Below are 27677 nucleotides of genomic sequence, written 5' to 3'. Positions count from 1 at the left end.
TGAGCAAAGACCCTCATGCTGTGCCTGAGCTCCTCTCTCCCATCTGGAGGCCACCAAACCCACTGTTGTCCCTTTCTTCCCTTGCTGTCACAGCATCCTGCCTCTTCTGGTTGCTGGATCCTGAGCTCCTCACCCATTGCTTTATGACCAGCCCGAAGCCAAAACACAGAGACCACGTAAGGGAGGATGGAATGAGGTTTAATGATACAAACTGCACAGGAAAAACCTGAAAAGAATAATTTAAGGCTTGGAACTGAGGTGCAGACTTGTCCCGTGTTTACCCACTGGGGTGCATTCATGGAGGCTGACTGTGCTTATGGAACACCTCTGCCTTCAGGGGAAGGGGGGGACGTGGATGTAGGAATCTCATGGTTTGTGGGGCTCAAATGGATTCCATCACCTCCAGGAACCTGGAGAAAAGCATGAGAGCAATGAACACAACAAAGCATTGCCATAGGAGCAGGAGGTGAACCCCAGATGTCCACAGCTCTAACTCCATGCCATTAACAAACAAACAGACCCTGAGCGACCCACCTGAAGTTCCTTGGCTCAGCCAGACATGATGTGCTTGACAAAAGCTGGGGGGGAAATGAGAAATGAGCTCTCAGACACACAGCAGGGGACAAGGGGGACTCAGTGCAGCAGAGATGCTCTGCCAGGACCTGGATGTCTCCTTCTGCTCCCAACCTTTCATGTTTTAAACCCACATAGAGAGACCCCCAACCCCTCCTGGAGATAAACCAGCTGCTCCATCCCTGGTTTTCTGAGGGCAGACAGGACAAAAAGCCTCTTTTCCTCAGTTCTCTCCAATTTTAGGGGTTCTCAGACGTCAAGTCAGATTTTCACCTCCTTGGAGCCACAGGAAATCTGTGCCTCCAAATGTTCCCTATTAACTTCAGCTGTGAAGCACAGCTCTCCATGGAAGATGGTCCCCACCTTCCTCTTGGTGTCCTCATGGAGGACATTTTGCCCTCCAGAACCAGAGCACTGTGCCTTGGATGTACCTTCGTAATTGATGCAGCCATTGGCGTCTTCTTGTCCTGCCATGAGCTGCTCCACCTCGCTTTCTGTCATCTTCTCCCCTGGAGGAGGAGGATGGAGAGGTGAGGGGAAGGCTCTTACCCTGCTGAGACCTTTCTGTCCTTCCAGACAGCCAAAGCCAGCAGAAAGAGGAGAAGGGAGCTGAAAAGGGAGGGGGGTTAAAAAGGAGTTGTGCACTGCAATGGGATTGTGGAGTTGGATGGGGAGTTTGATCTGCGTTCTGCTCTTTCCCTTGCAGCCCTACCCAGCGTGACCAGCACATGGCGCAGCTCCGCTCCCATCACCAGACCGTTCCCCTCCTTGTCGAAGACTCTCAGCCCTTCCACGAAGTCCTCGAAGCTGCCCTGCTCCCTGTTACGGGTGAAGTGCTGCAGGATGGGGAGGAAGGTCTCGAAGTCCAACATCTTCGTGTTCATCTCTGAAGGTGGAGGAGGAGACGGGGTCAGAGATAAACCCAAGGTCAGCCTCCATGCGCCTCCTTAGCCTTTATTAATCTCGTTTCCATCTGAGCAAGAGGAGAGAAGGCTCACAAGGTGATGGGGCTGTTGGTGCATTAAGAAGGTGGGAAGATCCATACAAAGCATACTGCCAAACATTAAAACCAGCAGCTTTGTCACCAAACCATCCCTGTGCTGGAACTGGGTGACGCTGGTTTGCAGGGTCCTGTCCCACAGCCCCGGGTCAATCGTGGTACAGGTGTGGGTGGGAAGGAATGACACAGGAATGAAGCCTCTCTGTGTCACTCCCAGCTCCTCCATCTCACCGGGCTCAGGGAACACGATCCTTCAGTAGCTCTCAGGGTTTACTCGTCCCACCCCATCCCATGCTGTCACCTTCTGGTTTAGGCTTTCCCAGCACCTTCAGGACCTCAGCGTTGGTGGGGTTGTGACCCAGAGCCCTCAGGACGTCCCCGCACTGCGCGTAAGTGATCTGCATGGCTCCCGTGGGCGTCCGGTCAAACAGGCTGAAGGCTTCCTTGAACTCTGTGGGGAGAAAAAGCTCAGCTGCCCATGGCCACCCCATTCCCACCCACCAGGAGCACTGATCTGCTCCACCAGCCCCAGCCGGGTGAGCCCTGTGTGACACTGCTGGTGTGTGGGGTCACCATCTCCACATCCCTGCTTGGAAGGATGCAGAGATTCATTTCCAAGCTCTAATTATCACCTGCGGAGTGTTGCCTTTTACCTGGAGGAAGGAAGCCTAAACTTGTATTGCTTTCCTGCCTCACATGATGCTTTTCAGCTTTTTGACTTATACTGGATCCCAACTTGAAGACACACATTGACTACACATTGGCTATCTGTTAACTACACATTGACTACCACATGCCTGCAGTGTTCACAGCCCCATCTCTGGTTCCTTGCTGCTGCTGAGGTGCAGAATGCAATGAACTCGGTTCTCCAAGACCCCCCAATTCCTTTTGTTCCTGGGTGAAGCCGTGGGCCTTAAAGCTGCTGGTCGGTTCCCATCTTCCCTGCAGCCCCACAAGAGCAGGCAGGCGCTGCTTCTCCTGCAGCAGATGCTCGATACACTCCTGGATTTCATCCTGCTGCCTCCGAGCAGACAAGTGGGCCAAGTGTGAGATCAGCCCCTCCATGCGGTCCACGTGGGCGCTCAGAGCTGAGAGCTTAGCGGTCATGGAGTTAATGAGCTCCAGGTTCTGGTCCATCTCCTTGGTGATGCTCAGTAACAGCTGGCTGATGGTGGAGCAGCCTTTGGGTGGGATGGGGCTGTTGTTGTCTTCGTGCCGTGATGGAGACCCAATGGGCTGCTGGATGTCCTGTTGGGTTTGCTGGCAGTTCCCATCTGGGGCTTCGTGTTTCCTACTTGGCATCTTTGTGTCTCCTGAACATCCCCACTCCCTGGTTCTGTCCCCTCAGTGTCAGTGCAGTGGATCCACGTGTCCCGGTGCTCATTGACCTCACAATGCTTCTATCGCTACAGGTGATAATTGGGGGGGGCTCTCACTGCCTGCAGCTCCCCGGGCACTCCCTGATGTTCTCACTGACAGGGGGAACCCTCAGCACAAAGAGCAGCACCTGGACCCTGCTGCCTCCATCCCAGCCCAACCCCACGCTGCTCCCAGTCCCCTCCATCTCCTTCCTCCCCCTCCCCACGATGCTCCTTCCCACCTCGCTCTGCAGAACCCCCCCCATTAAAACACCATCTATGGGGGAAGGCGATGCCCGGCTCTTACCTTCGATCTGCTCCGCAGCGAACTCGATCTGCCGGGGGAAGAGAACAGAGCGTGGGGACGGTGTTGGGAGGGAGAAGGGCTGCGCTCAGCCCCGAGCATCCCTCTGAGCCCTGCAGCCCGCAACGGGCGGCGGCCCAGGGATGTGATGTGCCCCCCCCGGCCCCCAGCCGCGATCCCCATAGAGAAACCAACACAGTGAGGATGCTCAGCCTGTGGGTCTGTGTCGGAATCCCATTCCCAGGGATTAAACAGCCTCTGTGCCGAGCCTGCTATGAACAACCTGCAGCCGGGGCTTCAAAATGGAACCGTATCCCGGGGAATGGCAGCAACCAAAAGCAAAAATGCGAGGGCTCGCACAAAGGAGGCTGTCAGACGAGGGGGGGGGGGAACCGCCTTGCGATGGAGGCGGCGGGCAGCAGCAGCAGCAGCAGCAGCAGCAGCGATGTTTCTCTGTTGCTGCCTCGGGGCTCCCGGAGCCGCGGGGCGTTGGAAGCAGCGCAGCATCCTGAGCTCAGCACCGCGCAGCATCACGGCCGGGCGATGCTCCCCTCCCATTGACGGGGCCGTGCCGCCGCCCCACGCTCACCTTGACGCTTTTGGGGTCGAAGTTGAATTCCTTGGGAGCCTCCGGGGCTGCGGCCGCTTTGGCTGCATCCTTCTTGGGGTCGGGTTTCTTGAGCGGCATGGCGCTGGATGAGACCTGCCCGGCGGAGCGATGCGAGGCGGGGGCTGCTGCCTCCGTTATAAACCCAGCCCTGTCCTCACCCCGCAGGGGCAGGCCGGCTGCTGGAGCAGCTGCTACTTACTATAAAAGGAAGAAAACTCAAACGAGAGGGGCCCCAACTCGACAATTGCCCATTGTCATCGGCTCCAGCGCTGGGGGAAGCTGCTGGGGCTGCCCGGGATGCTCCGGGTTCAGCCGTGAGCTCCGGGATCAATAGAGGTGTTGGACACCCCCGGCACCTGCGTGGTGTGGGGCTGTCACCGACCCCTCACCTCGGTGCCTGCGTGGGGTCGGCTCTATAGGAGCTGGTGGTGCAAGCGTTCAGACCTCGGGTTCTTTAGTGGGGTTCATTCCCCCTATGTGTTCCCATAGGATGCTGCTGTGGGTGCTGCCTGAAGGGGCCAAAAGGATCCACTGGGGCTCAGGGATCAACGTGTGACACCCTCAGCCATCGCTTTAAGTACAGAGACACAACATTGCCAGGCTGGATGTGGCTCTGGGCAGCCTGGGCTGCTGGTTGGGGGCCCTGCACAGAGCAGGGGGTTGGAGCTGGATGAGCATTGTGGGCCTGTGCAACCCAGGTCATTCTATGGTTCTATGAACACCAGTGGGGGAAATAGCAGCTCTGAGAGCTGTGCTAATAGAAATAAATGGGGGCTGGGAGCACCTGTGCTCTGTTCCTCTGCTCCCTGCTCAAAGGTGCACACGGGACATGGAGCTGGGCTGCACATTCTCTGCTTCCCAATAGGAAGAAAACCACCCCAGAATTCCATCTCTGATCTTTCCCATCCGCTGCCCCCACAGCCTCGTGCTGCAGGAGCTGCTCAGTGCTGTCTGTGCCACCAACAGGGTCAGGGGGGTCCTTCAAACGAGGGAGATTTGCAGCGTGCCATCGTCTGCTGATTGCCAGCACGGATGTGGGGGCTGCATGATGGGGCTGGTGGGTGTCACTTACTGTGATTGCTTCCCTGATCTCTGTGTAATCCAACAGGCAATTGAGCACAAAACAACATGTTTTGCTCGCTGCAAACTCCAGCTCTGGGTCAGCTTCCATTTGCAGTGGGAATCCAATGGCCCCGTGCCTCCCCTCCACCACCATCAGCCCATACACAGTGACCGCCCCCACCTGCAGCCCTGCCCAGCAGGAGCCCCTTGGCCACAAACCCCAAAACACCACTCCTGTATCACCCACCGACCCCATTTCCTGTCCTAAAAACCCACCCAGCAGCCCGTAACCTCCATGAACCAAAGAACTGAACCGCTCCTCCCTCAGGATGGGGGTCTCAATAATAGGGCCAGGGTGAGCTGCCAGCTCTGCCCTGTTCCCTCTTTGGTTCACAGCTGCACCCCGCTGCAGTTTTCCTCTCTGGTTCAATCACATTGAGCAGCAGCAGCAGCTCCCGGGATCTGCTTTGCTCTCTCAACTATCAAACAGACTTTTGCAAGCTGCAGGAACCCAGCAAAACCCGACCTCCTCCATGCAGCCCCTGGTAAGGACCAGAGCTCTGCCTGGATAACGCAGCAGGGAGGCTCCCAGCTCTGCCCTGTGCAGGGCTCTGCCATTTACAGACACCCGGCCATGGTTTGGGGTCCTGCAGCTCCCAGGGTTTGACACAGAGCTTTTGAATTGTGGACCCGATGCTGGTGGGTGCCCAGACGATGAGCTGCTGTGCGGTGAGATGCTGCAGGAAGCTCTGGGGGGGGAACGGGGCTGATCCCTGATCCCAAGAGAAGGAAAAGGGTTAAAGGACTGTCTGAGAGCAGCGCAGAGATGCTCACGTGTCGCACCACCTCCATGCACTGCCATCCCCTCGGCTGCTCAGGACCAGTTTGGGGTTTGGGGTGGTGGGGAAACGTGTGACAGCTGAAAAATGAGCTGCTGGGCAGTGAGAGACGATCTGAGAGGAGGAATCCGCCTCGAGCAAAGAGGATTTTAGCACCTTGGGCTGAGCCAACAGACCTCTGCCATCCCATCCCACTGGGAACTGTTTGCACACCCTCCAGGAGCAGCTTAAAGCCATCGGGACACCAGCACTGGGCAGGAGCAGGGGAAGCTGTGGGGTGAACGTCCAGCATGGCAGCCCCGTGCAATCATCCATCCCCATAGCGCTGCCCCACTGACGCCTCCATGGGGACCTGGTTTGGGAGGGCGCTCCCTGAGGATGCTGCATCTCAGCCCACAGCTCAGCTCACCCCATAGCCCACAGCGCTGGGACGCAGCTCCCATCCATCGCTGGCTCCATCCCATGGGGGCTGTGGGCAGGGGAGGCGTCGTGGCTGCTCTGCTCTGCTGCTGCCTGCTGGGCTCTGCCCGGGCTCTGGTAAGTCTGTGTCGGCTCCTTTGGTCTCTCTGCTTTGTTGGCTTTGATTATGCATTGTTAATTGGGGATCTCATGGCTCTGGCTTTTCAGTGGTGGGGGGGAGGACACACTGATGGGACAGTGCAGCCCCACAGCACTCCACTCTTGGCTCCTTCCATTGCCACTGCTGCTGCTTTGCCCATCCCGGCCCCACATTTCACCCCACATTGCTCTGCTCTCCCTGCAGTGCTCGGTGTTCCCAGGCAGGACTTTGATCCTGTGACTCCCAGGGAGGTCGCAGTGCTGTGGGGCTGCAGCTTTTGTTTCCAGCCCGGCTGCTCTGACACTGCAGCATGGTGTGCACAGAGCAGATTGGAGCCCGGACAGCAGCGGCCCCACTGCAATGGGGTCCTCACCCCTATCTCTGTGGGCAGGTGGACCCTGATGATGTTCTCACTAAGGAAGAGCAGATTTACCTCCTGGTGGAAGCTAGAGAGAAATGCCAGAGGGACATCAGAGCTCAGCTGGAGAAGGTCAAAGGTAGAACCTGGTCCTGCACACGGGTGGGAATGGGGGACAGGGCTGTGTCCCCTCTGATGGCTGCAGGACGTGGGGGGGACACGGAGCTCCCAGGGACTGCAGGGTCCTGCTGTGGGATAGGATGCATGTGATGGATGGCAATGGGATGGGATGGGATGGGATGGGATGGGGATGGGATGGGGATGGGATGGGGATGGGGATGGGAAGCATGCAGTGTCAATGGGACACCAAGCGCAGTGTCTTTGCCCCCTGCTCAGACACCAGCTGCCTCCCAGAATGGGATGGGATCATNGGGACAGGGCTGTGTCCCCTCTGATGGCTGCAGGACGTGGGGGGGACACGGAGCTCCCAGGGACTGCAGGGTCCTGCTGTGGGATAGGATGCATGGGATGGGATGGGATGGGATGGGATGGGATGGGATGGGATGGGATGGGATGGGATGGGATGGGATGGATGGGATGGGAAGCATGCAGTGTCAATGGGACACCAAGCGCAGTGTCTTTGCCCCCTGCTCAGACACCAGCTGCCTCCCAGAATGGGATGGGATCATTTGCTGGCCCAAAGGCTCCCCCAGCCAGGAGGTGGCCGTGCCCTGCCCTGACTACATCTATGACTTCAACCATAAAGGTGAGCACTCGCAGCTGAGCAGCACCTCAGGAATCACCTCGGGGACGCTGCTGGGTTTGTTGAAGGTCCTGCAGCTCTCACAGCCCTTCTGTCCCCAGGCCGTGCCTACAGGTACTGCAGTGCTTACGGGACCTGGGAAGTGACCCTCAGCCTCAACAAGACCTGGGCCAATTACACTGAATGCGCCCTGCTCTTCTCCTCCGAGAGCCGGAGCCGTGAGAAGGTGATTTGAAGGAGCTGGGATGGGAGCAGGGCTCAGAGCCCCCCTCTGCCCCCCAGCACTCCCAGTTCTCCCCGTGCTCTCAGCCCAGAGGCAGAAGGGACGTGGGCTGTGGGAGGTCTGGAGCAGAGCCCTTCTCTTCCAGGAGGTGTTTGACCGCCTGCACTTGATGTACACCATCGGCTACTCCATCTCCTTGGCCTCCCTCATTGTCGCTGTCTGCATCCTCTCCTATTTCAAGTAAGGAGGAGCTGAGTCCCTGTCCTCATGGGGGGAAACCTCTCCATTGTCCTGGGTGCAACAGCCCCTGGGGGACAGGAACCACTCCAGGCTGTTCCCAAAGCCCCCATGAGCCCTGCATCATCCGCTCCCCATGGCCAACACAGCCCAGATCTGCCTCCCCTTGGAGCTGTGGGGCAGCTGTGGCTGTGATCATGTCACGCTCTTCTCCATAGGCGCCTGCACTGCACTCGCAACTACATCCACATGCATCTCTTCACCTCCTTCATCTGCCGGGCTGCCAGCATCTTCCTGAAGGACGCCGTGCTCTACTCGGGCAGCGACGCGAAGCTGCGGGAGGAGGAGCTGGGGGCAGAGCTGGGCCAACGCAGCCACCTGGTAGTGGGGCAGGACTGGGGGAAAAGGGGACGTAGCTCTGGGGGGGACTGATGTGGGCACCTCTCTGACCCACATACAGGTTGGCTGCAAGGTGGTGGTGACGCTCTTCCTCTACTTCCTGGCCACCAACCACTACTGGATCCTGGTGGAAGGGCTCTACCTCCACAGCCTGATCTTCATGGCCTTCCTCTCCAACAAGAACTACCTGTGGGTCCTCATCATCATCGGCTGGGGTGAGTTTGGACCAGCAAGGAGCTGGGGCACGACCAGGCAGCTCCAATGAGGGCGGTGGAACTTAAACCATGAATCGGTTTGGGCTGCAAACACTGATTTCAGCTGTGCTCCTTTTGTGTTCCATCCCTCCAGGTCTCCCTGCTGTGTTCGTGTCCATCTGGGCCAGCGTCAGGGCCTCCCTGGCAGACACACAGTACGTAGATCCATCTGCTCCAGCAGTTCTTTGGGGAGGGGAAGGAAAGTTGGAAGAAATCTGTGGGCATCACAACACAAGCACACAGGGCTTGTTTATAACACTGCCAGCAGTTGAGTCCGGTAATGTCTTTGTCTTGATTGTGGAAGGAAGCTGGGTGCTGGCTTACATCATGCACTGATAACTGGGGCCAAAATGATTTACCCAAAGCCCCAACCCCTCCCAGCCAGGAGCTGTGGGGCAGCAAAGAGGGGAAGGACAGTGGTTTGGGGTCAGGCAGCCATTGGATGCCACCAGGATTTCAGGTATCTCTTAAGCGTGTCCTCCCCTTTCTCTTCAGATGCTGGGATCTCAGCGCAGGGAACATGAAGTGGATTTACCAGGTCCCCATCCTGGCTGCTGTTGTGGTAGGAAATGAACAATCCTTTCTGGGAAGAGGGGACTTGTAGCATCCAGGGGCTGTTTGCTTACAGGGCCAGGTCCCTGCAGGCAACAAACCCAACATGGGTGGGTGGCTGTTGGCAGGTGAACTTCTTCCTCTTCCTCAACATCGTGCGGGTGCTGGCATCCAAACTCTGGGAGACAAACACAGGGAAGCTGGACCCCCGGCAGCAGTACAGGTAAGTCTTGACCTGGCTCGTTGTCTGCCCACGTCACGGGGATGGTTCCCCATCAGGCTGTGACTGCAGAGCAGAGCTGTGGGATGGCTGAGGGGGTGGCAGATCTCAGCTCAGTGCCCCATTTCTCCTCCCAGGAAGCTGCTGAAGTCCACACTGGTCCTGATGCCGCTTTTTGGGGTGCACTACGTGGTGTTCATGGCCATGCCATACACCGAAGTCTCCGGGGTCCTGTGGCAGATCCAGATGCATTACGAGATGCTCTTTAACTCCTCTCAGGTACGATGCTCCGAGCACAGCGATGCTCATCCAGGAATCCAAACTCAGAACTCAAATTCCTTCATCTCTTTTGGCAGGGTTTCTTTGTGGCTTTTATCTACTGCTTTTGCAATGGGGAGGTAAGTGAGGGGCAGCATCTTTCCCTGCACCCCTCAGCATGGGACAAGCAGAGGGAAAACTCAGATGTGAGAAGGGAAGACCCTCTTTGCTGGCTCTGAGCTCTGATCTGTCCCCGCAGGTGCAGGCAGAGATTAAAAAAGCCCATTTTCGGAGAAGCCTGGCGCTGGACTTCAAGCAGAAGGCGCGTGCCAGCAGCGCAGCAGGGAGCTGCTGTTATGGTGGGCTGATGTCCCACGGCACCACCAGCTTCAGTGTGAGCCTGACAGGGCGAGGGCCGGGGGGCACACAGCCCCGGGGGCTGCTCCTCCCTGCCCGTGGCAGCCTGCCGGGCTACACCCCCAGCTCCTGTGCTGCGGATCTTCTGCCCCATCTGACACAGGGGATGAGCCAGAAAACCTGTGGGGAAAACACCGTGGGCTTCAAAGACCTGGATGAGAATCAGCCCAGTCGGAACAAAGAGCTGGAGACGACGCTATGAAGTTAATGCTGCATCTCCCAGCTGGACTCATCTGTGTGTTTTGGGCAACTTTTGTGCTTGCATGGAGAGCTGGGGTGCAGGATAGCAGCTGAATCAACTCATTGCTCTTGGGACCACGTGCTCTTGCTCCTTCTTGTATCTACCAGGCCTGAAAGTGAGCAACAGTTCAAAACTTCATTTCCTTCCCTGTGCAGGTGATTGGTGTAAGTGATGTCTGCATGCAAAGCCTTGAATCATCACAGGAAACGGTCCTCCAGGCTCAATGCCATTTTGTGATGGTCTGGAAAGTGACTTCAGCTCCAGCGCATACAAAGCTGAGCCAACGAGACTGCGGTCTTTGTGTCTGACTCCTCTGTTCAGCACCCATTCCTGCTGTACAGTGTGAGAGGGGGCAGAGCAGCTCACCCCACCCTCACCTACATCCTTGTACAGGATGCAGTGATCAGTTACAGGAGGACAGATGGGGGTGTGAAGCCCAGCCAACATCACAGCATCACAGCCCCCCCAGCTCTGCCCTCCCTGCTCATTCCTGGTCACAGCCAGCCCAGCTCCCTGCTGCCCCCCCTGCGAGGCAATGCTCACTGCTGGGTAAAGACTGAGACTCCTGCCATGCCCTGCCCAGACTAATGGGTGGGAGAGAGAATTACAGCACTGCTGGGAGTGGGGATATACTTGTTCTAATGAGACAGTAAGTTCATAATAAAGATAGAGACAGAGAGCATGTGAATAATTGCGTGTGCATTCATAAACCTCTCCAGTGAAAAGCTAAGATGTAAACAGAGACACAAGGATTAGAAATAACTGTAGGGAGACCAGCAGGCAGGGGCCAGCAAGACAGAGAGGGGCACCAGCATCAGCGCACCTTCATCACCTCCCACTCTTTTTGCTCCACCGTGGAGCACGAGAGGCAGGGGGTGACTGATGCTCAAGCACAGAGGCAGGAGCAGGATTATATTTTACAGACTAACCTGAGCTTCTTGCAGTTGATTTGCTCAGCTGATTTGTGCTCCTGACTCTTTAGAAGAAAGCACAGCCTGCCACTGCAAGGAGACAGCCTCTTTTTCAGGGTAGTTGGCATGCAGCTCACACTGCTACCTTGTTCTGTGCAAGAGGAATCAGCCCTGTTATCCATCTAACACAGACCTGTGAGCTGACATTTATAGCTCTCTGCCATTGATCAATATTTACTTGTCCGAGTCTCCGGGGGCTCCTGGTAGCTGAGAAAGGGGTGAGGAATTTCAGTAATCCTCTCAGAACAGCAGAGGGATGCATTTAAAAGAAGGGGTGAAAGCACATGCTACAGACAGGCCAGTTCCCAGAGGCAGCAACATGAAACCAAGGAGGGAGGGAGCAGAAGGCAGCTTCAGATCATAGAGCCATTTTCATCCTCATCTCAATAATGAGTAGTAAATAAACACTTCAGTCTTGCAGAGTTCAAACCAGTGCAAAAAGTGATAATTCAAATGAAAGTTGTCCTAAAAACTGTATTGGAGCTGTTTATGAGGGGGCTTGAAGAGTCAAACTGTGACTGAATCGAGGACGTTTGCAATGCAAGGCACATCATGAGCATTACTGAGTTCTCCTTCCAGCCCTACGATGGGTTGGGATCAGCACTTCTCCACTCATAAAACAGGGGGGTGACCCAACCCCCAGAAGACTTTGGAGCTTAAATATGGTTTTTAAATGTTTGAGGTAAAAGATGGTGAGAAAAAACACAGAATTATTTTCTCAGCTACTTCTGATGAAAGAAAGGGATGCAGTCAGATCTCCAACAGGACAATTCTATCCCAATGCCAGGAGAGCCAGAGGAAAAAGTGAAGAATGAAAAGCACGTGCTAGGTGTTTCGTCCCAGTAATAAAACATTTACTAAAGCAAGCAGAAAGCAAATGCACAGCAGATAAAGAAAACGTCACAATGTCACGAAAACCTGACAGTCTCTGATACTTCTCTGAGCAGAAACAAGACAGAGGTGAGTGCTGACGTGTTTCAACACAAGAGCTCCTCCTTACCTTCGTGGCTCAAACAAAAAAAAGTTTAAAAAACAGATAATGCACACAATGAGTTAAAAACGGTCAAGCAAGATTTTACAGTTTTAACCTCACGTGTCCAATACGGGGCGGGATTTGAGCTGTTCCACTCCATCAGTTGCTTTTCAGGTTCTCCCTAAAGGCTTCTGAGCAGCAGGTCCCTGAATTTCCGAATGAAGCCCCTTCATTGAGCTTCACTTCATGGGGGGGAACCAGACTTTGATTGCTGTGGGCAGATCTACTTTTCTTTTTACTTCCCTTTGTTTTTACTTTGAAGAAAGCAATCAGCCCTCTCATAACAGAGGGTGCATAGGCACAGCAGAGAGACACGTTTGCTATGCAGGCATCCACCCATAATGAAGGTTACTGGGGAAAAAAAGAGAGGTTCTTCACAAGGGAAAAAACAAAAAGACACCTGGGCAATAGGATTGCTGTATTGACCACAGAGAAAGCAGGGATTTCACCCCCCAACTTGTGAAATTGTGGTTAATTGGGCTGGAGAAGGATCCCTCGAACAGCTTTCATAAGAAATGAAAGAAAACTCAACTCGCTCCATCCCACTTAAAGCAAGGAAAATGGATGCGTTCTTAAGTGACAGGGAGAGATGGAAGGGGCAATCTGGAGGGCAAAATTTATTTGGGGATAAAAGAGGACGTGAAAAGAAGAAACTGGAGAAGAACTCACCATAGCAAACAAACTGCTGAAGGGTTAATGTTAAACAGGTGGGTCCTGAGCATCAGTAGATGAACTGGTTTCTAAGTGGATACGCTGGTTAAGAAAAGACAACCTGAAACAGTTTCTTATTGTTCCAAGGACATGAAACAGCTTCTTTCTTGTTAAGAAGATCTGTTTAAATCCAGCAGAGTTATTTGAGTACTGAATGTTTAAAAGCAGAACCCAGGTGGCGTTATCAAAATGATTTCTTTTTGACTAAGCATTGCATGTACACATCATTAAAGTGAATGTCTGCAGATGTACCGGCGCAGACTTGCGTGGGGAGTTTGCATGGCTTCCTTCTCCTCCCCCAGCTGCTCGACAACCAGTTACCAAAAGAACCAAGAAATCCTCTGGATAAAAGACAACACTACCTGCAGAAATCCCAGGCTGCGAAGCACCAGCTTCTAACTGTCCCATCGGCTCTTCTTACGTTTTGGGGGCTCTGGGACAGCGAAACCATCTGTCTTGTTGTCTCGGCTGTTGGCATCCTTCCTGTTCTCACCATTCCTGCTCTCGTTGCTCCTCCCTTCGCTCATGTTCCTGCTGTCAACGTTATTGCGATTGCCGCCGCCCGTGTCAGTGAAGTGCCGGCTTTCAGCGTGGCGATGGCTGTCCCCGTGTCGGCCCTCCCCGTGCCGATAGGCATCACTGTAGCGACCACCTCCTTCTCCGTGGTGCTGCATGTCGTTGTAGCGACCACCGCCCTCCCCTCGGCGCGGTACCTCGTTGTGCCGACTGTTCCTGCTGTCGTTGTAGCGTTCCCTAACAACGCCTCCACCTCCACCACTGCCACCACGAGGAGTGCTGCCGGCGCTGCCCATGCCTTCCCGATTACCTTCCCGATTGCCTTCCCGATTGCCTTCCCGATTGCCAGCACTGGCATTTGCACTGTTGTTGCTGTAGCCCTGCACTCCGACGCTGGGAAAGGTGGGAACGCTGCTCAGAGTCCCGGTGCTGGTGAAACCTGGGACGCCCTTTGCTGCTGCGGTGGCTGCAATGGGGCTGTCAGGGTTTGCAGCATTTTGTTGTGCAGAACTTGTAGGTACTGAGTTCAAGCTCCCAGCACTAGTCCAGCCGCTCGCACCAGCAGCAGAGCTTCCAGTCTTTTGATTATTTAAGCTTGCAGCAACAAAGTGGCTCTTATACTGAGACTGCCAGAAAGAGATGGAAAGAAAAAGAACAAGAGCGTGTTTGCCTCTGCTGCACCACAGAACACACGGCCATCGTGCACACACAAGCCTATATAATCAGTCCAGCCCTCATGCTAACTCTTCCCCTTCAGACTCTATGCCCCAAGTGAATGAGACATGGCTGCAACAACCAAACCCAACTTCCCTGAAGTCAGCAGCGTTTCTGTACTTTCAAGGGAGCAAAAATGTGTTTCAAGCTATCAGCAAACATTTCCCCCCTTATTTCCTTTCCTCCCGAGTTAGAACTTGGATTAAACCAACCTGAAAAGCTGCTTTCATTGCTGTAAGTCTGTCTCCCATTGCCCCAGATGACGGCTTGTACGCTTCATAGTTACTCATCACATTGTTGTTGTTGCCACGGTCCTAATCAGAACGACAAAGGACAACTGGAGAGATTTACCCAACAGAAAAGCATCATATTTAACATCTTTCCAAACCTATCTTCACTCTGAACTCAGGGAATGCACCCACTGAGGATCATGGACCTTCAGAGAGCACTGAGAGCAGCACAGTCTGCCCTATGTCCTTTAGGACAACAGAAAAGCAAAGGTGCAGGAGGCCTAAGCAACTCACTGCTCAACAGTACAACCCTATTTACCAGCTCCCTACAGCACAAGCAAAATGGGATCAGATGGTGCTGTTCACAGATGTCACAAGCATGACAAAGTGTGAACAAGACTTCAGCTGTGATTTCTGGAATAACAATGAGCATGATGCATTTCCAGCATGTCTGCAGTTTGTTCCTGCAAATGCTGCCAGTGAGCTGTTTTGCTAGGAAGGAAAGAGTTTAAAAGATCCAAAGACTGTAAACAGCTTCTTCAGCGTTTCTACTTACAGAACTCTCTGATCCCAGACCAGGACGCTCGCGATATCCTAAGCCACCACCACCAATATTCAGCTTCTTGCCTTTTCCTCCTTTGAAACGGGATTTCCGGAACCATGGATTCTGTGTAAAAGGAAAGCAAAGGGGAACCACACAGGGAATAATAAGCTTGAGAAACACAGGCAATGAAACTTAGAAAAGAAGGATTCTGAGCATTTTGAAAGAAAAAGATGAAGCACGCTGCTTCCCAATCCACCACACAGCTGTTGCAAGGGGATGGGGCAAGGCAGACTGACTGAGTGGTACCTTAAGCTTGCAGACAGTCCTGTCACATGGCTCTGAAGCTTTCCCTACAAATGTTCCTTATGAAAATGGATTTTATGTCCTTATCTCTTATCTGTATTAAAGTTTCGGAGGCTTGCTTCTTCTAAACCCAGAAATAAATGCCATTTCTAATGTCATTCACTTGAGAGGTCTGCATTTACTCATACCTGGATTTTATAGATCCAGCCCATTGGCTGACTAAATGAAGTTTTACCAGTGAAACTTCCTGCAACAAGCAGTGGCCAGGAAGGAACAGCCCAACCAGGCCTCCCATTGCCAGGTTCTTAAATAAGGGTTAGCTACATCTCTCATTGTGCCTGGTAGCCTGTTCAGATCATAAGCCAAGCTATTCAGGTTTGTTCTCTCTCCTGACAGGCAGCCTATGGAGCCGTGCATCACAATCTGTGTCACTTCTGACAACGCTGCCTCTGTGTGTCAGAAAAACCATTTACTTCCAGCAGTTAACATCCGAGCTGCTTGGTGATGAAGTCAGAAGCGTGCTAATCTATCTCTGAATGTGGAGATTATCAAAAAGCCTTTGCTCTCCTGCAGCTACATGGCCAGCACCATCGTGAGCAGCCTTCCTCCCAGAGTTTTGCTTTGTACCTGCATTGCCAGATCCAACAGCTCTTTGGAAACGTGTTGATTAGCACCTTCCAGATTTCTGACAAGGTCCCCAGCAAAGTTACTGTCCTTGGGGGTCAGCAGGGTGTAGGCAACTCCCTTCTCGCCTGCTCTGCCAGTACGTCCAATTCTGTGGGTGTGTGTGTCGATGTCCCGAGCCACATCGTAATTAATTACAGTCTTAATGGAAGGAATATCCAACCCACGAGCTGTAATGAAGAGCAATACAGTGGTAAGGAAGGACTCAAAGCAAAACCATTCATACCAGCGCACAAAGAGTTTCTACAGGAGCAGATCCTAGTTAAGACATCCTTTGTAGGCTAAAGCTCTTATCTCAAGTGCAGCAATATCATTCATCACCAAGCTCACAGGACTGGAGATGGAAGATATCACTTCAAATAACTGTTATTTCAAGTGAGAAAGAGGTCTTTTTATTAAAAGGACTTCAACATTCATTCTTTGTTCAGCGAAGCATCTGGGTACAAAAGCTGCTTTATAGAAGGCCTCAAGTGTTTCCACCTCCTCTTCATATAAGCATGAGTAAATTCATCAGCTGATTAATAGCATCAATTTCCTTCATAAGCAGCTTATTTACTTTCTGTATATTAGAACATCTTTATCTGTATATATGTCACTGTATATTTAACATCACTAGGAAACTTTCAAAATAAAATCCCTTGCTAACACCGTGTGCTTCTGAAAAACATCTGGGAAACAGCATGCAGCAGGTGTAGAAATCAACCTTGTTGTCTTCCACTGAAGCATGCTGTAACCTTTCCTGCTGATATCCACAACTTGCCTGAGCCGCAGTTCCTTATAAATTCACATACCTGCTACATCAGTAGCTACCAGTATCGGGATCCCCTTTTTCTTAAACTCTGAAATGACTTTATTCCTCTCGCTCTGGTCCATGTCACCATGAAGGAGCCCCAGGTTATGATCCTCCTGCTTGAGGTTATTAGCCAGCTCTTCAGCATTTGCCTTCTTAGTGACAAACAGGAGAACACTGCCAGAAGACGTGAACTCCACGAGGCGCCGTGTCAGCCAGTTCCACTTGCTGGGACCAGAGGGGAAAATCTCCACTATCTGAGTAACATCTTCATTTGCCTATGGAGAGAAATAAGCAATGATGCAGGATGTGTTGCAGACAAACAGCAGAATAAAAATCAGGAATTTAAACTGATTTAGAGAATAAAGAGAGCAGAAGCAACGAACTGATGTTCTCTTTTGAATGAGGTTGCAGCTGTCTCCTGCTCATTTAGTGGCTGACCACTTTATCTTCTCAATGCAGAAATGGCAGGCCAGGTGAGCTGCACTTTCAAAAACCTGAGAGGCAAACTGCAGTCGTTGATGCTACGCAGTTTAGCATCCAGCTGACTTGAAGATGTGTATTTACAATTCAGATGCTACCCATGACTGAAATAGAGCATGCAAGAACAAGGTTTGAGGTGGAGGGGGTGATCATCAGTGAAAGGTATTCAAATGGGGGTCAGAGAAAGTGACCCACAGCATCACAAAGAAAGGAGGTATAAACAGACTCCCTATGCATTCCACTGAGATAACAGAAATGTAGTGGGGCAAAAAACTCTATCTGGAAGTTCCTATGGAAGATTTGGTTTCTACATATTAAATGCTAATTACTGTGTGGACTAAGTTCTCAGACTAGTAATTTAGATCAGAGAACAGAAACTGACTGAACAAGGTAAGCTGCTCCTTTCCATAAGCAAAGTAAAGGAAAAACAGTTTCCTAGAAAGACAAGGCTTCAGGTAGCTACTCAGTTTTTGTTAGTGAGAGATATCTCAGAGAGACAAAAAAATGCAGAGAATGGGCCAAAAAAAGAACGTTCAGAAGAAGCTTGTGAAACACTGCAACAGGGCAAAGTCTCCTCACAGTAAGTGAACATCCACCCACTTCAACTGCAGGAATGAGTCTGCTAACAGTTCAACTGCTCTGTCAAGCAAGTATAGAATCAACATTCCCACGTAGACCAGCTGAAAGGCTTTATAACCAGTTTCAAATCCCCCATTGCAAAAGCTGTCATTGTTTTATTTATACTTGTGAGACAAAGCAAAAGGATATACCCACTATTCAGCCCAGCAAACAAATCAGTCACTGCATTAATGCTGTTTCACTGCATGATGAAACTCTCCCACCATCACAAGAATATACGCTTCAAAAAGCTCAATAAAGTAAACACAACAGCACAATAACAACAAACAATCCAAAATATTCTTTCCTAAACACTAAGGTATTTCTTGCTAAATTTATGAGGTGACTACTGCAGTTTAACATAAAGTTCAGACAGTGGAATGATTCATTGCTGACTGTCTCCAAAGTGTGATTACCTCTCCAATGTCTCCCTGCACCACTCGAATGGGGTCGATCAGAATATCTCGGGCCAACTTCTCAATCTTCTTACGGAAGGTGGCACTGAACAAAAGGGCTAAAAGGAGAAAAGAAAAACACTATTTGAACTCCCTGAAAAATAAATGTTTCACAATTGTGACAAGGCAGCACGTGTGTTAAGAACCTGCTTGACTACACTGTCAGTGACCCAAAGCTACAGTCTGACTTACCAGTTCTAAGGAAAATCAGAAATCACACTATTAGAACTCCTCAAAGGAGAAACACCTTGCATGGTAGTTGAAACAAGATGTGAATAATACATAGTATGCTGCAAGCCTTCTTTTATCACAGTTTAGAACACGGGATCTCAAAGCACGCGAACATTAATTTAGCTAATCATCTGAGTAAAGACAGCAGGGGGATTGCATACAGATGAACAATCAGTCCTAACTGCTCACACTTCACAAGCAACCTCTCCCAGCAGCCCACAAAGAGAACAGCACCACAAAGAGAGTCTTGCAAAAGTCTCACTGGATTTTCTGTTCTCGTCGCAGCCACGCAATCTCTGTTCCAGATTCTGAGCTGGCAGCCCACCACACAACTCCCAGTAGTTTAATCTGAAACATGCTTGTACTCACTCTGTCTGTCTGGACGCACGTGGCTTGCAATTGATCTGACCTGGTATTCTGAAAAAGAAGGAACACGCTCCAGTCAACATTGTATGCTCGTCAGTGAGTGGAATAACTCAAAGTGCAACTTCATTACTTTAACAAAGAGCAATAGAATGAATGAAGGCTTCTTGTTCTATTTAACTTTGCTGTGGCTTTCCAGTTCTCTTTGCTGCACAAGGGAAGTTCCTTTACTGTGCAAAGTTCAGCAAAAAGCAAAGATCTGAACCAGAGTAACCAGATTTGAACCTGCACACCTCAGGTGTTTCCCTCTCTTTGCACTCTCAGATTTTTACTATGTCCTGTGATTCTTGAGTACATATCCAACATCATACAGATGGGAATGACTGATCCTGTTCCCTTAAAGCAGAGTTCTTACAGCACCACTGGATTGCACTCACAGAATCAAGGCACAGAAGAGAGTTGGCTGTAAGATATTCACCACTCTTAGGAAAAAAATCAGGATTTCTGGAATTTATCAACTGGGTTTCCCAGATCTCTACATCAACAGACATTAGAACTTTAAATATGAGCTTTGTGTGTATTTCTGAATATACTTAAGTATTTTCCAGTATCCAACACTACAGGAGTTATAAACAGTCATATGAAACAGAGAAACACACACCACTGCCTTCCAAAGCAGTGATTTTTGTTCAGAACGTACCAAACCCCATATCGAACATTCTGTCTGCTTCATCAAACACAAGGTAAGTGACTCTTTGAAGGTTTGTTGCTTTCTTTTTCACATGATCAATCAAACGACCCTGTTGGGAGAATGAGGAAATTAATATTAACAGCCAGTTTGAAATAATATTAAAAAATGTTATATACTCAAACTGAATGCTCAGGTGCTCTCATCCACCTTATCTGCTTTTATCCTCACCAGAGATACAGAACAGAAAACATCTCAGGGTTTCAGTCCAGAAGTAAATGTTAATATTCCAAGCTTAGAAACAAATAACTAAATCTCTCATCAACTACCCTATCAAAGTAGAATTGTAGGGATAGCTTTCGGAAGGGAAGCAGCGCTGAGATCCAAGAATTGACCATTCTTCATTTCAATTAAACTTTAACTGGGAACTGACTATTAAAACCTCCAGTTTTTGGTGCAGGAGTGATTCATGCGTTGCTTTTTTGGCTCAGTACTCCAATAAATAGCCAGAACAGGACTTCCCCCAACCATCAGTCGCTCAGTTTTGCACAGGTTTGTAACCAGCTTTTGCAATAAACGAGGTCATCTGAGAACAGTCCTCATTCAAATCACTGGTTCAGAATGAACACCCATTCTGATTCAATTGTACTGTTGGCATAAAGGTACTCACTGGTGTACAAACGACGATCTCTGCCCCCTCCTGGAGGGCTTTGGCTTGCTCCCACATGCTCCCTCCTCCATAGACTGCCACTGAGCGCAGGTTGTACGCCTTTCCAAAGCGCTTACATTCAGAATGGATCTGAGGATTTTAAACAGAACACCTCACAGTTCCTGTTACACAGATCTGAGAAGACAAACCTACCTTCACAACAGAGGGCAGCTTCTGAGGTCCACTTTTCAGCTAATAGCTTCATGAAATTATTCAGAAATCTGCAGGGCTGAACACTCCAATGTTTGTGGACCACTTCCATTCACTTACTTGGAAAATGTATTAAGCCATCCAACTGCAATGTAAGCTACAGGCTCTATCCTTCCACACACACAGCTTGTGGCAACAGACCCATAATACTCTCAATATTTAAGAATAATTTGGGACCACTGTGTAAAATTAACAATGATTTATAATTTGTCACCATCCTACAACAAAAAGGAGTGCAAGTGAAGGTTGTAAGCTTACAAATGGAGGCACGTCCAGGGTAATTACTTTCAAATAGATCACTGAGGTTCTCTGGCAACTTCTGCACAGAATTTTGCCTTCTCTAGGAGCACTGTATGGCACATACATGCTCTCTGGACACACACCTGTTGGCAAAGCTCTCTGGTTGGACATACAATCACTGCAATGGGGCCATCTCCTGGTTCAAGCTCTTTTTGATCCATGATGTGAATCAGCATTGGCCAGATGAAGGCTGCTGTTTTTCCACTTCCAGTCTTAGCTATCCCAATCATATCTCTGCCACTCATGGCAACTGGAACACCCTAGAAAGAAGGAAATTTTAAACCCATATTTTACCTCAGTATTACATGAAGAACTCAGATAACAAAAGAAAAGCACATTACAAGTGACTCACAGCAATATATCTGGATGCGTACACAGTTTTATTGAGAAGTTCAGATTAGCTTGTTTCAAAGACTAAAAGCAAATGTCAGTGTTTGGGCACATTACTACAGCCCAAGGATATATTTACCTGGCCACAAACACTTCCTGTCCAGCTGTGAGGATGCTAAAAACAGAATTCTTTGAGCCTATCCCTTTGGTAACCATTCTGAGTGATAAAGTATGCAGTTCATCCCCACCCACTGCTGCTGTAAGGGCCTTTCAAGTTTTAAGAATGAGAAATAAAAACACCCAAAGCTCCCTAGAATAAATGAAACACTTTTTTTCCTTCATGACAGCTTGGAAACTAGCATTGTACACATCCTCACATCCACTAAGGACCTTTTGATGTATTCTATTAGATACATTCAAGATGTTAGGAAGTAACAATCCTCACCTGACATTGTATAGGCGTGGGTTGGGTATACTCAGATTTCCTAATTTGATGCATTAGCTGCTCATCGAATCCAAAATGAGCAAAACTACTGCCTGGTCTTGGAGGAGCAGCACCGGAGACCTTAGAAATAGAAACAGCGTTCACAGAAAACAGGAAGAGAAAGAACAAACACATCCACACAGAAATGAATGAAGCACCTTTACCTCAGAAATCTATTTTTTACTTTTTGAGTAGACTTAAGTTTAACTTGGCACAAATTCCATATGCGCCGTGTAAACAGGACTTCCAGATATTAAAAAACAAACATAAATGGTCAATCAACACAAGTTACTGTAAAAATCACATCTACCTCCTCGTATAACTGATCTCCAGATAGTTCCTTTCACAGGAATCACCACACTAACATGTTTTAGATGAGAAAAATACCCAATTCTTGTTTATAGCATTTCCAGTTGCAGTTCTTAGCTCTGTGGTTCTTAAACAAAAGCGTACCTATACAACTGACAGTCTTGGATGCCCACTTAAAGATCGGAGGCAACTTTAGAGACCTGCTGAGGAAAACCATTATCCTTTATATCAAAGCTATTGAAGGTTTCAAGAGGCTTGGCATTCTAAACCTTTAATTGAAACTACTGAGGCAGCTTGAAAGAATGGAAGCAGAAAGATCCCAAGAAGGTGACTCTGTGACATGCTTACCCGCAGGTTCAGCTTGTGCCGTAACTCCACCACCTGCTGTGGGGTCAGACTGGTGATCTCTTCATGCTCGTCATAGAAATTTTTCTCAAATGGGGGATATTCAATCTGCAAGAGTAATTACTCGGTTAATCCAAGACTCAGTTTGTCTCTGGACATCTTGATTTTGGAGGGAAAGGTTTGAGGAAAATTGTCTGCAATAATGTTCATTTGATATGAAGTAATTCTAAGGATTTCAGTACGACTCAAGTGGCGCAGCACTGAAACGTTACCTGACAACAGTGATGCATATGGAAGCATATTTCACTCTACTTCTTAGCTCCTGCTTTCTACCATCCCTCAGACTGAACAGAGCAAAATAACTTCCTACCTCTGAATGGTCAATAGGTGGAAGAGGATCAATGATTTTTTTGGATGGTGCAATTGGATTCCCATCACTGTCATATTCCAGGTTATCCTCTTCCTCTTCTTGCACCACACCAGCAGTGGGGTTTTCAGCCATGTAGCGAAAATAAGCTTCCTGCAGCAAAACATATGGTAAAATTGTATACAGCAGGATGCAAAAATACCACGTTTTTTAAACAGTGCAGATGTTAGATGGCTGTTTGTTTTCACACACATCACTGGGAAACAGAACGTTCACTAGGACTGGTTCTTCTAATAAATACCAACGGGTATGCCCAGAAAAAGGACAAGAAGAAACAAAGAAAACAACTACAATGTTCAATTAGACCACAAAATGCTTTAAAAAAAACAAAAACAAATACCCTTCTTCTCTTACAGGTCTACTTAAGAACTTCTTCCACTTGTAATGCTTTAACAACAGAAGAATCTGACCTTATTTCCACATGAACAACATACAAATGCTGTAGGTTTCTATACAGAGAACACAACGTGACTCTTTGTTGACCTCTTTTATACAAACAAACTATGCTCAAGTTTCTCTTCTTTCCCTAATTACACTCAAGAAATGAAAAGTCAACAGCAAACGGGAAAGAAACTATTTCAGGAGTCCTTTGACACAAGCCCAAGATAGAAGCTGTCACATGCCATCCTCACAGCTTCTCACAGAATCCCACTTATGTCTCACTGGCACATCAAGACATTCTCATGCAGAAACACCAGCCTCAGTGGACTCTCTTCAGGCAAAGATCAGATTTTTAAAGCAAGATTCAATTACAAAGGAATGTGCACACCCATCTGGCTTTCTCATTCACATGGCCAAATGTCACTCAGCCATCTGAATATGTATACAATATACTTGCTTAGCAGCTGTCTGCAGGTGTAAGTTATCCTAGCTCGAACTTGAGCATGGCTACACTCATCAAACTGGCAGCAAAGGCCAATGGGCACAACAAGCCGTCCATCCTCTGCATTATTACAACTACTGTGGTAGCTATTAACTACAGTTCAGTAGGAAGGCACATTTTGAAATGAAGTGCTTCCTTTTTGCTTATTATTCTGTTACAGCAATGCCTACAATCCTCAAACAGAACTGGAGCCTCTCTGAAAACAAAGAGCAAAAAGCCTGATTCTTGCCCTCAACAGACACAAAACTTCACTGCAAATAGCTTCCACAGTGGAGCTCCACATTGAGTTCATTCAGCTCATCTCAAAATGAATGAGACCCTTAGATACCAAAAAACCTGTTGTACAGGAAGTTGAAATTCAAACTGACTGAAAAAAAATCTTCTCAAAATAAAAAAAGAAGAATTGTCTCCTAATATTCTTCTTTTTTTTTAATGAACCACCTAGAAAGGTGGAGACAGCAGGGTAACCACTAGAGCTTCCTGCTGAATTGCCCGGGTACTTTGCATGGCACTGGAGTTTTGCTTGTACCTAGCAGTTATGTATTTGGGGAGGGAAGATAAAAAACAAATAAGAAGATAAAAAGACTGCATAGGAACTCACTTGGTCATCTTCCTCTTCAATGTCATCTCGAATACCCCTGGAAAAACAAGCGGAGAAAAAAAAAACTTCCCTGCAAGTGTTCCACATAAGCAGCTCCATAATTTCAATAGATTAGTGCTGAGCTCCATATTTTGTGGAAGACACAACACTAACAACTCAGTAACATTTATAATCCCAACCCATGGATTTTTCATCTTTGGTGTCAACCATAACAGCGACCCTGCAAAGACTTCATTTTACTTCTATTAACGAGACTGAAAGATTAGGGTTCCGTCTTCCCAGTAGAAGCCACATCAAAGATCATCCTGGTCTAAGCTCTCGATGCTACCAGATGTCCCATAACTGAAGAGGAATATGAGCCAGGAAGTGCAAATCCGGTTCAGAACATCCCCAGGTGGTGATTTGGATCCGGTGTTCTGTTTCAGGACCATGTATAATCTGATCAACCCCATGCAATGCAAATCCTACCAATGTTTCTGACATTTACATCAAGAATCAAAGGCATAATTATTTACCTTGGTCAACACTGATAGATAAGCTGCAAAAATGTAAACTGCTTAAACTCCAAATTTAGCATTCCAGTTGTCACACATTACCTAAAGCATCACCTGACAGGGAATGTCTTTAAACCTAGCTCATATCTCCAGTATCTCCAGTACTACGGTACAGCAGTACTGTTTCATGTTATCTACAGAACAATGAACATCAACAAAATGCATTGAAATTTTCTTAGCACCATACGAGACATTGTTAGGCGTGGGAATTACAGTAAAGAACTTACTTAGCATTCTTTTTTTCCTTGTCTTTATCCTCCAGCCTCTTCATGTCTCGAGCAGCTTGATCCTAACAGGTTATAAAATTGTGAGATGTTAAACAAATAACAAGATGATAAAAACTGGGAAGGAATAATAGTTCCTGCATAACTAGACCACCATGCCACAGAGACAGCGCTTTCTCAACTAAACCTTCTCTCATCCCACATCCTATTACACTAAACCAATTCTCCTAATAATTACTTCAAAATTTAATTATAACTTTGTGGTAGTGCTGTTGAAAAAATACATTCTTGGCACTCTTCTGGAAAACACTGACAGGATCGCAGCTAAGGATCGCAGCTAAGGAAATGCTTGTGATAAATACAAATCATTTCCATTCAGGTTGTGAGAAAACACACAGATCTGTAGGGTTGCACTCAGAGGTGCACAAAGATGTTACGTAGCCTTAGCATGCCCAAAACATGTAGGTACTGGAAATTTTATCGACCAGTTCCCCATTTAATTCATCTTTGAGTTCTAATTAGCGGCATCTTGCATAAAAAACAAAAGCTAGGTGACATTCTGAAGGCAGCTCCCAAAACTATGACTGGCATTTGCTGCTCCTGACGGGAGAGAAGTACTGCCATGTAAGTTAATAAACATTGCATGAGCTGGGACTTGCCTCCACTTCAGCCATGAATGCCTCCAAAGGATCATCGTCGCTGTCAGAGTCGGCCGATTTGGAATTGAACTGCTGGCGAGTGGGGGAATTCTCTGCAGGTATGTATGGCAAGTCGACATTGCTGTTATCTTCCTCTTCATCCTCAAAGTACCTGAGAAGCAGCAAACATCAGCCCAGTCAGCACAGAGCCCATAGCAACACACTGTTGTGATTTCTGAGTCAAGTTTCCCATGCAGAGAAGGATGATAAGAGTCAGTGCACACACATGGCTTTCCTGCAGGTGACCAGCTTGGGTTTCTTTGATATTATTGCTGTGTTAGAGTATTTATTGTTGAGTGGGCTTTTCTAAACATCCAAACCTCGTAGATGTCACAAATATTTTCACTGACCTTGGAAATAATAAAAGGCTGAAACATAGAACTAGAGAAATAAAGGAAATAACCTTATCAAATACTTACGCATTTTCTTCATCGAAATTTGCTCTCTTTGACCCAATTTTGTAGAAAGAAGGCAGCTGGGGAGGTCCCGATTTCGCAAACGCAGCAGAAGAACCGGCTGTTCCAAAAGCACTGTGAGACTGCTGAGAAAGCTTCGGCTCCTCTTTCTTTCCAGGTGTTATGGCAAATCCACCAAAACCAAAGCCTCTCTTCGTACCGGGTCCACCTTTATTCCAATTCATGATGCCTTCAATAGGTCTGCTAAAGTCAGAACAGGTAAGTTAATGCCTTTATGCTTTAGGCAGGTATTGATGATTGCCCTGATTTTTCTTGAAAGGAAATTAACTCATGACAAAGAGACATGGGAACTATAACTGACAAGACTTAGATCTGCTCCCCAGAAAGGATTTAGCCTTTGTTCTTTTCTTGTAAGTTTAAACATATCTACAACCTAAAAAGGACTAAAACAAAGGAATCCACTTTTAAAGGACAGTGTCCCTTAAGTATTACTTCAGCACACGTTGCTTGTCCTGTTTGTTTTACAGCTTTCAGTTTTATGACGCAAGGCAAACAAACCCAAAGCCAGAACCTGGAACACAAGAGAAACAACACTTCCTATTTAAAGTCATTCAGTTACTTTGTTTGCATGATCACGTAAGTCATACCTTGAAGGCTGCCAAAAAGAGTATGACCGCACTGCTTTCGAGTGTGTTGGAATGGGATGGCCCAACAGCCACAATCATACAACAGCAAGATAAATGAGTTTAAAAGAATCTGAGAATCCTGTGCAGAACATGCAGCAGCTTGGGACTTGTTCGGTCAATCTCAAGTCCTGAACACCAGGCTCATTTCAGAGCAAGCTCTGTTGAAAAGGGAGAGTTCCCCACAGCAGCTGTTCAGTGCCCTACCCAGCCCTGCCTGCAGTTTGTCCACCTGCGTGTGCACCATCCATAGGAGCTCTATCACAACATACACAACATGAAAGCTGGCACGCTGCGCTTCTGCTGCTGACAGCACAGCGGGGAACCTCTTAAGTTAAAACGTCTGAATTTTGGGACTGTTCCTCACTGTATCAACCCAGAAAGAAAAGAACCGTCCGTTGGATCTGTCACCCGTGTGAAAACCTCCCACACGGGTCAGTTAGTCCACGGGACGGCAATGGAACACACAGAGACCGTGTGGCAACACTGGGCTTCGCTTCCCCCCTCCACCCCGGGAAGGGCAGGCCGGGATCCCCGGCTCCAAGCAGCCGTATGGCGGTGCTGCAGCAGCGGGGCGCTGCCTGAGCCCCCCACCCAGCACCGGGCCCCTCACGGCCCTTCCAAAAGGCGGCGGGCCCTTTGTGCAGGCCGAGCCCAGGCCGCCCGCCGCCGCACTAGGCCTCGGCGCCTCGGTCCAGCGGGGCCCAGCGGGGCGGTGCCGGGGTAGGAGGTGCCAGGGGAGGAGCCACCGCGCTGCCCAACCCCGCCCGGCCCCGCAGCCCCTCACTCACCGCGTGGGCAGCGCAGCCGCCGCTTCCCCGGTTACCGGGGCGGGGGGTGGAGACGGAATGGAGCGCCGCACCGATGTACGTGCGTGCGTACGTACTTACGTTCTGACGTACGTGCGTGCCGCGCTGAGGTCAGAGCGCCGTACCGAGCATGC

General features: G+C 49.1%; 3 protein-coding genes across 7 annotated transcripts; 1 reads left to right on the top strand and 2 right to left on the bottom strand.

The window, feature by feature from the left end:
• Nucleotides 1-177: 177 nt before the first annotated feature.
• Nucleotides 178-4044, bottom strand: MYL4 (myosin light chain 4). Of its 2 annotated transcripts, XM_015885689.2 has the most exons (7): nucleotides 3825-4044; nucleotides 3239-3266; nucleotides 1875-2024; nucleotides 1286-1459; nucleotides 1005-1082; nucleotides 535-578; nucleotides 178-410 (listed from the first exon to the last, which is right to left on the bottom strand). In XM_015885689.2, exons 1-6 carry the CDS (start codon nucleotides 3921-3923, stop codon nucleotides 550-552), a joined length of 558 nt encoding a protein of 185 aa, XP_015741175.1. In that variant the 5' UTR covers nucleotides 3924-4044; the 3' UTR covers nucleotides 178-410; nucleotides 535-549. The 2 variants fall into 2 exon arrangements, with proteins under 2 accessions (XP_015741175.1, XP_032305312.1); XM_032449421.1 differs by lacking the exons at nucleotides 3239-3266; nucleotides 3825-4044 and adding an exon at nucleotides 2371-3130.
• On the top strand, nucleotides 1413-11805 carry LOC107325137 (parathyroid hormone/parathyroid hormone-related peptide receptor-like). Of its 2 annotated transcripts, none has more exons than XM_032449417.1 (13): nucleotides 1413-1500; nucleotides 6697-6802; nucleotides 7319-7429; nucleotides 7528-7652; nucleotides 7795-7889; nucleotides 8105-8267; nucleotides 8347-8500; nucleotides 8634-8694; nucleotides 9035-9101; nucleotides 9220-9314; nucleotides 9449-9590; nucleotides 9668-9709; nucleotides 9829-10188. In XM_032449417.1, exons 1-13 carry the CDS (start codon nucleotides 1417-1419, stop codon nucleotides 10186-10188), a joined length of 1605 nt encoding a protein of 534 aa, XP_032305308.1. In that variant the 5' UTR covers nucleotides 1413-1416. The 2 variants fall into 2 exon arrangements, with proteins under 2 accessions (XP_032305308.1, XP_015741157.1); XM_015885671.2 differs by lacking the exon at nucleotides 1413-1500 and adding an exon at nucleotides 4297-6283 and having other exon boundaries at nucleotides 9829-11805.
• Nucleotides 11806-12030: 225 nt separating this feature from the next.
• On the bottom strand, nucleotides 12031-27660 carry DDX42 (DEAD-box helicase 42). Of its 3 annotated transcripts, none has more exons than XM_015885669.2 (18): nucleotides 27526-27605; nucleotides 26055-26291; nucleotides 25597-25747; nucleotides 24941-25002; nucleotides 24160-24196; nucleotides 22619-22768; nucleotides 22252-22356; nucleotides 21556-21675; nucleotides 20864-21040; nucleotides 20232-20360; nucleotides 19574-19673; nucleotides 18880-18927; nucleotides 18241-18338; nucleotides 16725-17001; nucleotides 15877-16103; nucleotides 14959-15069; nucleotides 14385-14486; nucleotides 12031-14084 (listed from the first exon to the last, which is right to left on the bottom strand). In XM_015885669.2, exons 2-18 carry the CDS (start codon nucleotides 26273-26275, stop codon nucleotides 13338-13340), a joined length of 2862 nt encoding a protein of 953 aa, XP_015741155.1. In that variant the 5' UTR covers nucleotides 26276-26291; nucleotides 27526-27605; the 3' UTR covers nucleotides 12031-13337. The 3 variants fall into 3 exon arrangements, with proteins under 3 accessions (XP_015741155.1, XP_015741156.1, XP_015741154.1); XM_015885668.2 differs by having other exon boundaries at nucleotides 13338-14084; nucleotides 26055-26294; nucleotides 27526-27660; XM_015885670.1 differs by lacking the exons at nucleotides 24160-24196; nucleotides 25597-25747; nucleotides 26055-26291; nucleotides 27526-27605.
• Nucleotides 27661-27677: the final 17 nt, after the last annotated feature.

This window comes from Coturnix japonica, chromosome 27, assembly GCF_001577835.2.
Source record: "Coturnix japonica isolate 7356 chromosome 27, Coturnix japonica 2.1, whole genome shotgun sequence".
Classification (NCBI taxonomy): domain Eukaryota; kingdom Metazoa; phylum Chordata; class Aves; order Galliformes; family Phasianidae; genus Coturnix; species Coturnix japonica.
Note: the sequence above shows the minus strand (reverse complement) of the source record. Positions and strands in the feature narration are given on the sequence as shown.

Coding starts and splice junctions, on each gene's coding strand:
- MYL4 (XM_032449421.1), bottom strand. CDS start 2,875: ATGCCAAGTAGGAAACACGAAGCCCCAGATGGGAACTGCCAGCAAACC. Junction 1,083..1,285: donor CCATGTGCTGGTCACGCTGG/GTAGGGCTGCAA, acceptor CTCCTCCTCCAG/GGGAGAAGATGACAGAAAGC. Junction 579..1,004: donor TGGCTGCATCAATTACGAAG/GTACATCCAAGG, acceptor TTTCCCCCCCAG/CTTTTGTCAAGCACATCATG.
- LOC107325137 (XM_015885671.2), top strand. CDS start 6,125: ATGCTGCATCTCAGCCCACAGCTCAGCTCACCCCATAGCCCACAGCGC. Junction 7,890..8,104: donor TGCATCCTCTCCTATTTCAA/GTAAGGAGGAGC, acceptor TCTTCTCCATAG/GCGCCTGCACTGCACTCGCA. Junction 9,710..9,828: donor ACTGCTTTTGCAATGGGGAG/GTAAGTGAGGGG, acceptor CTGTCCCCGCAG/GTGCAGGCAGAGATTAAAAA.
- DDX42 (XM_015885668.2), bottom strand. CDS start 26,275: ATGAATTGGAATAAAGGTGGACCCGGTACGAAGAGAGGCTTTGGTTTT. Junction 24,197..24,940: donor AAGGAAAAAAAGAATGCTAA/GTAAGTTCTTTA, acceptor TTGTTTTTCCAG/GGGTATTCGAGATGACATTG. Junction 14,085..14,384: donor CAATGAAAGCAGCTTTTCAG/GTTGGTTTAATC, acceptor TCTTTCTGGCAG/TCTCAGTATAAGAGCCACTT.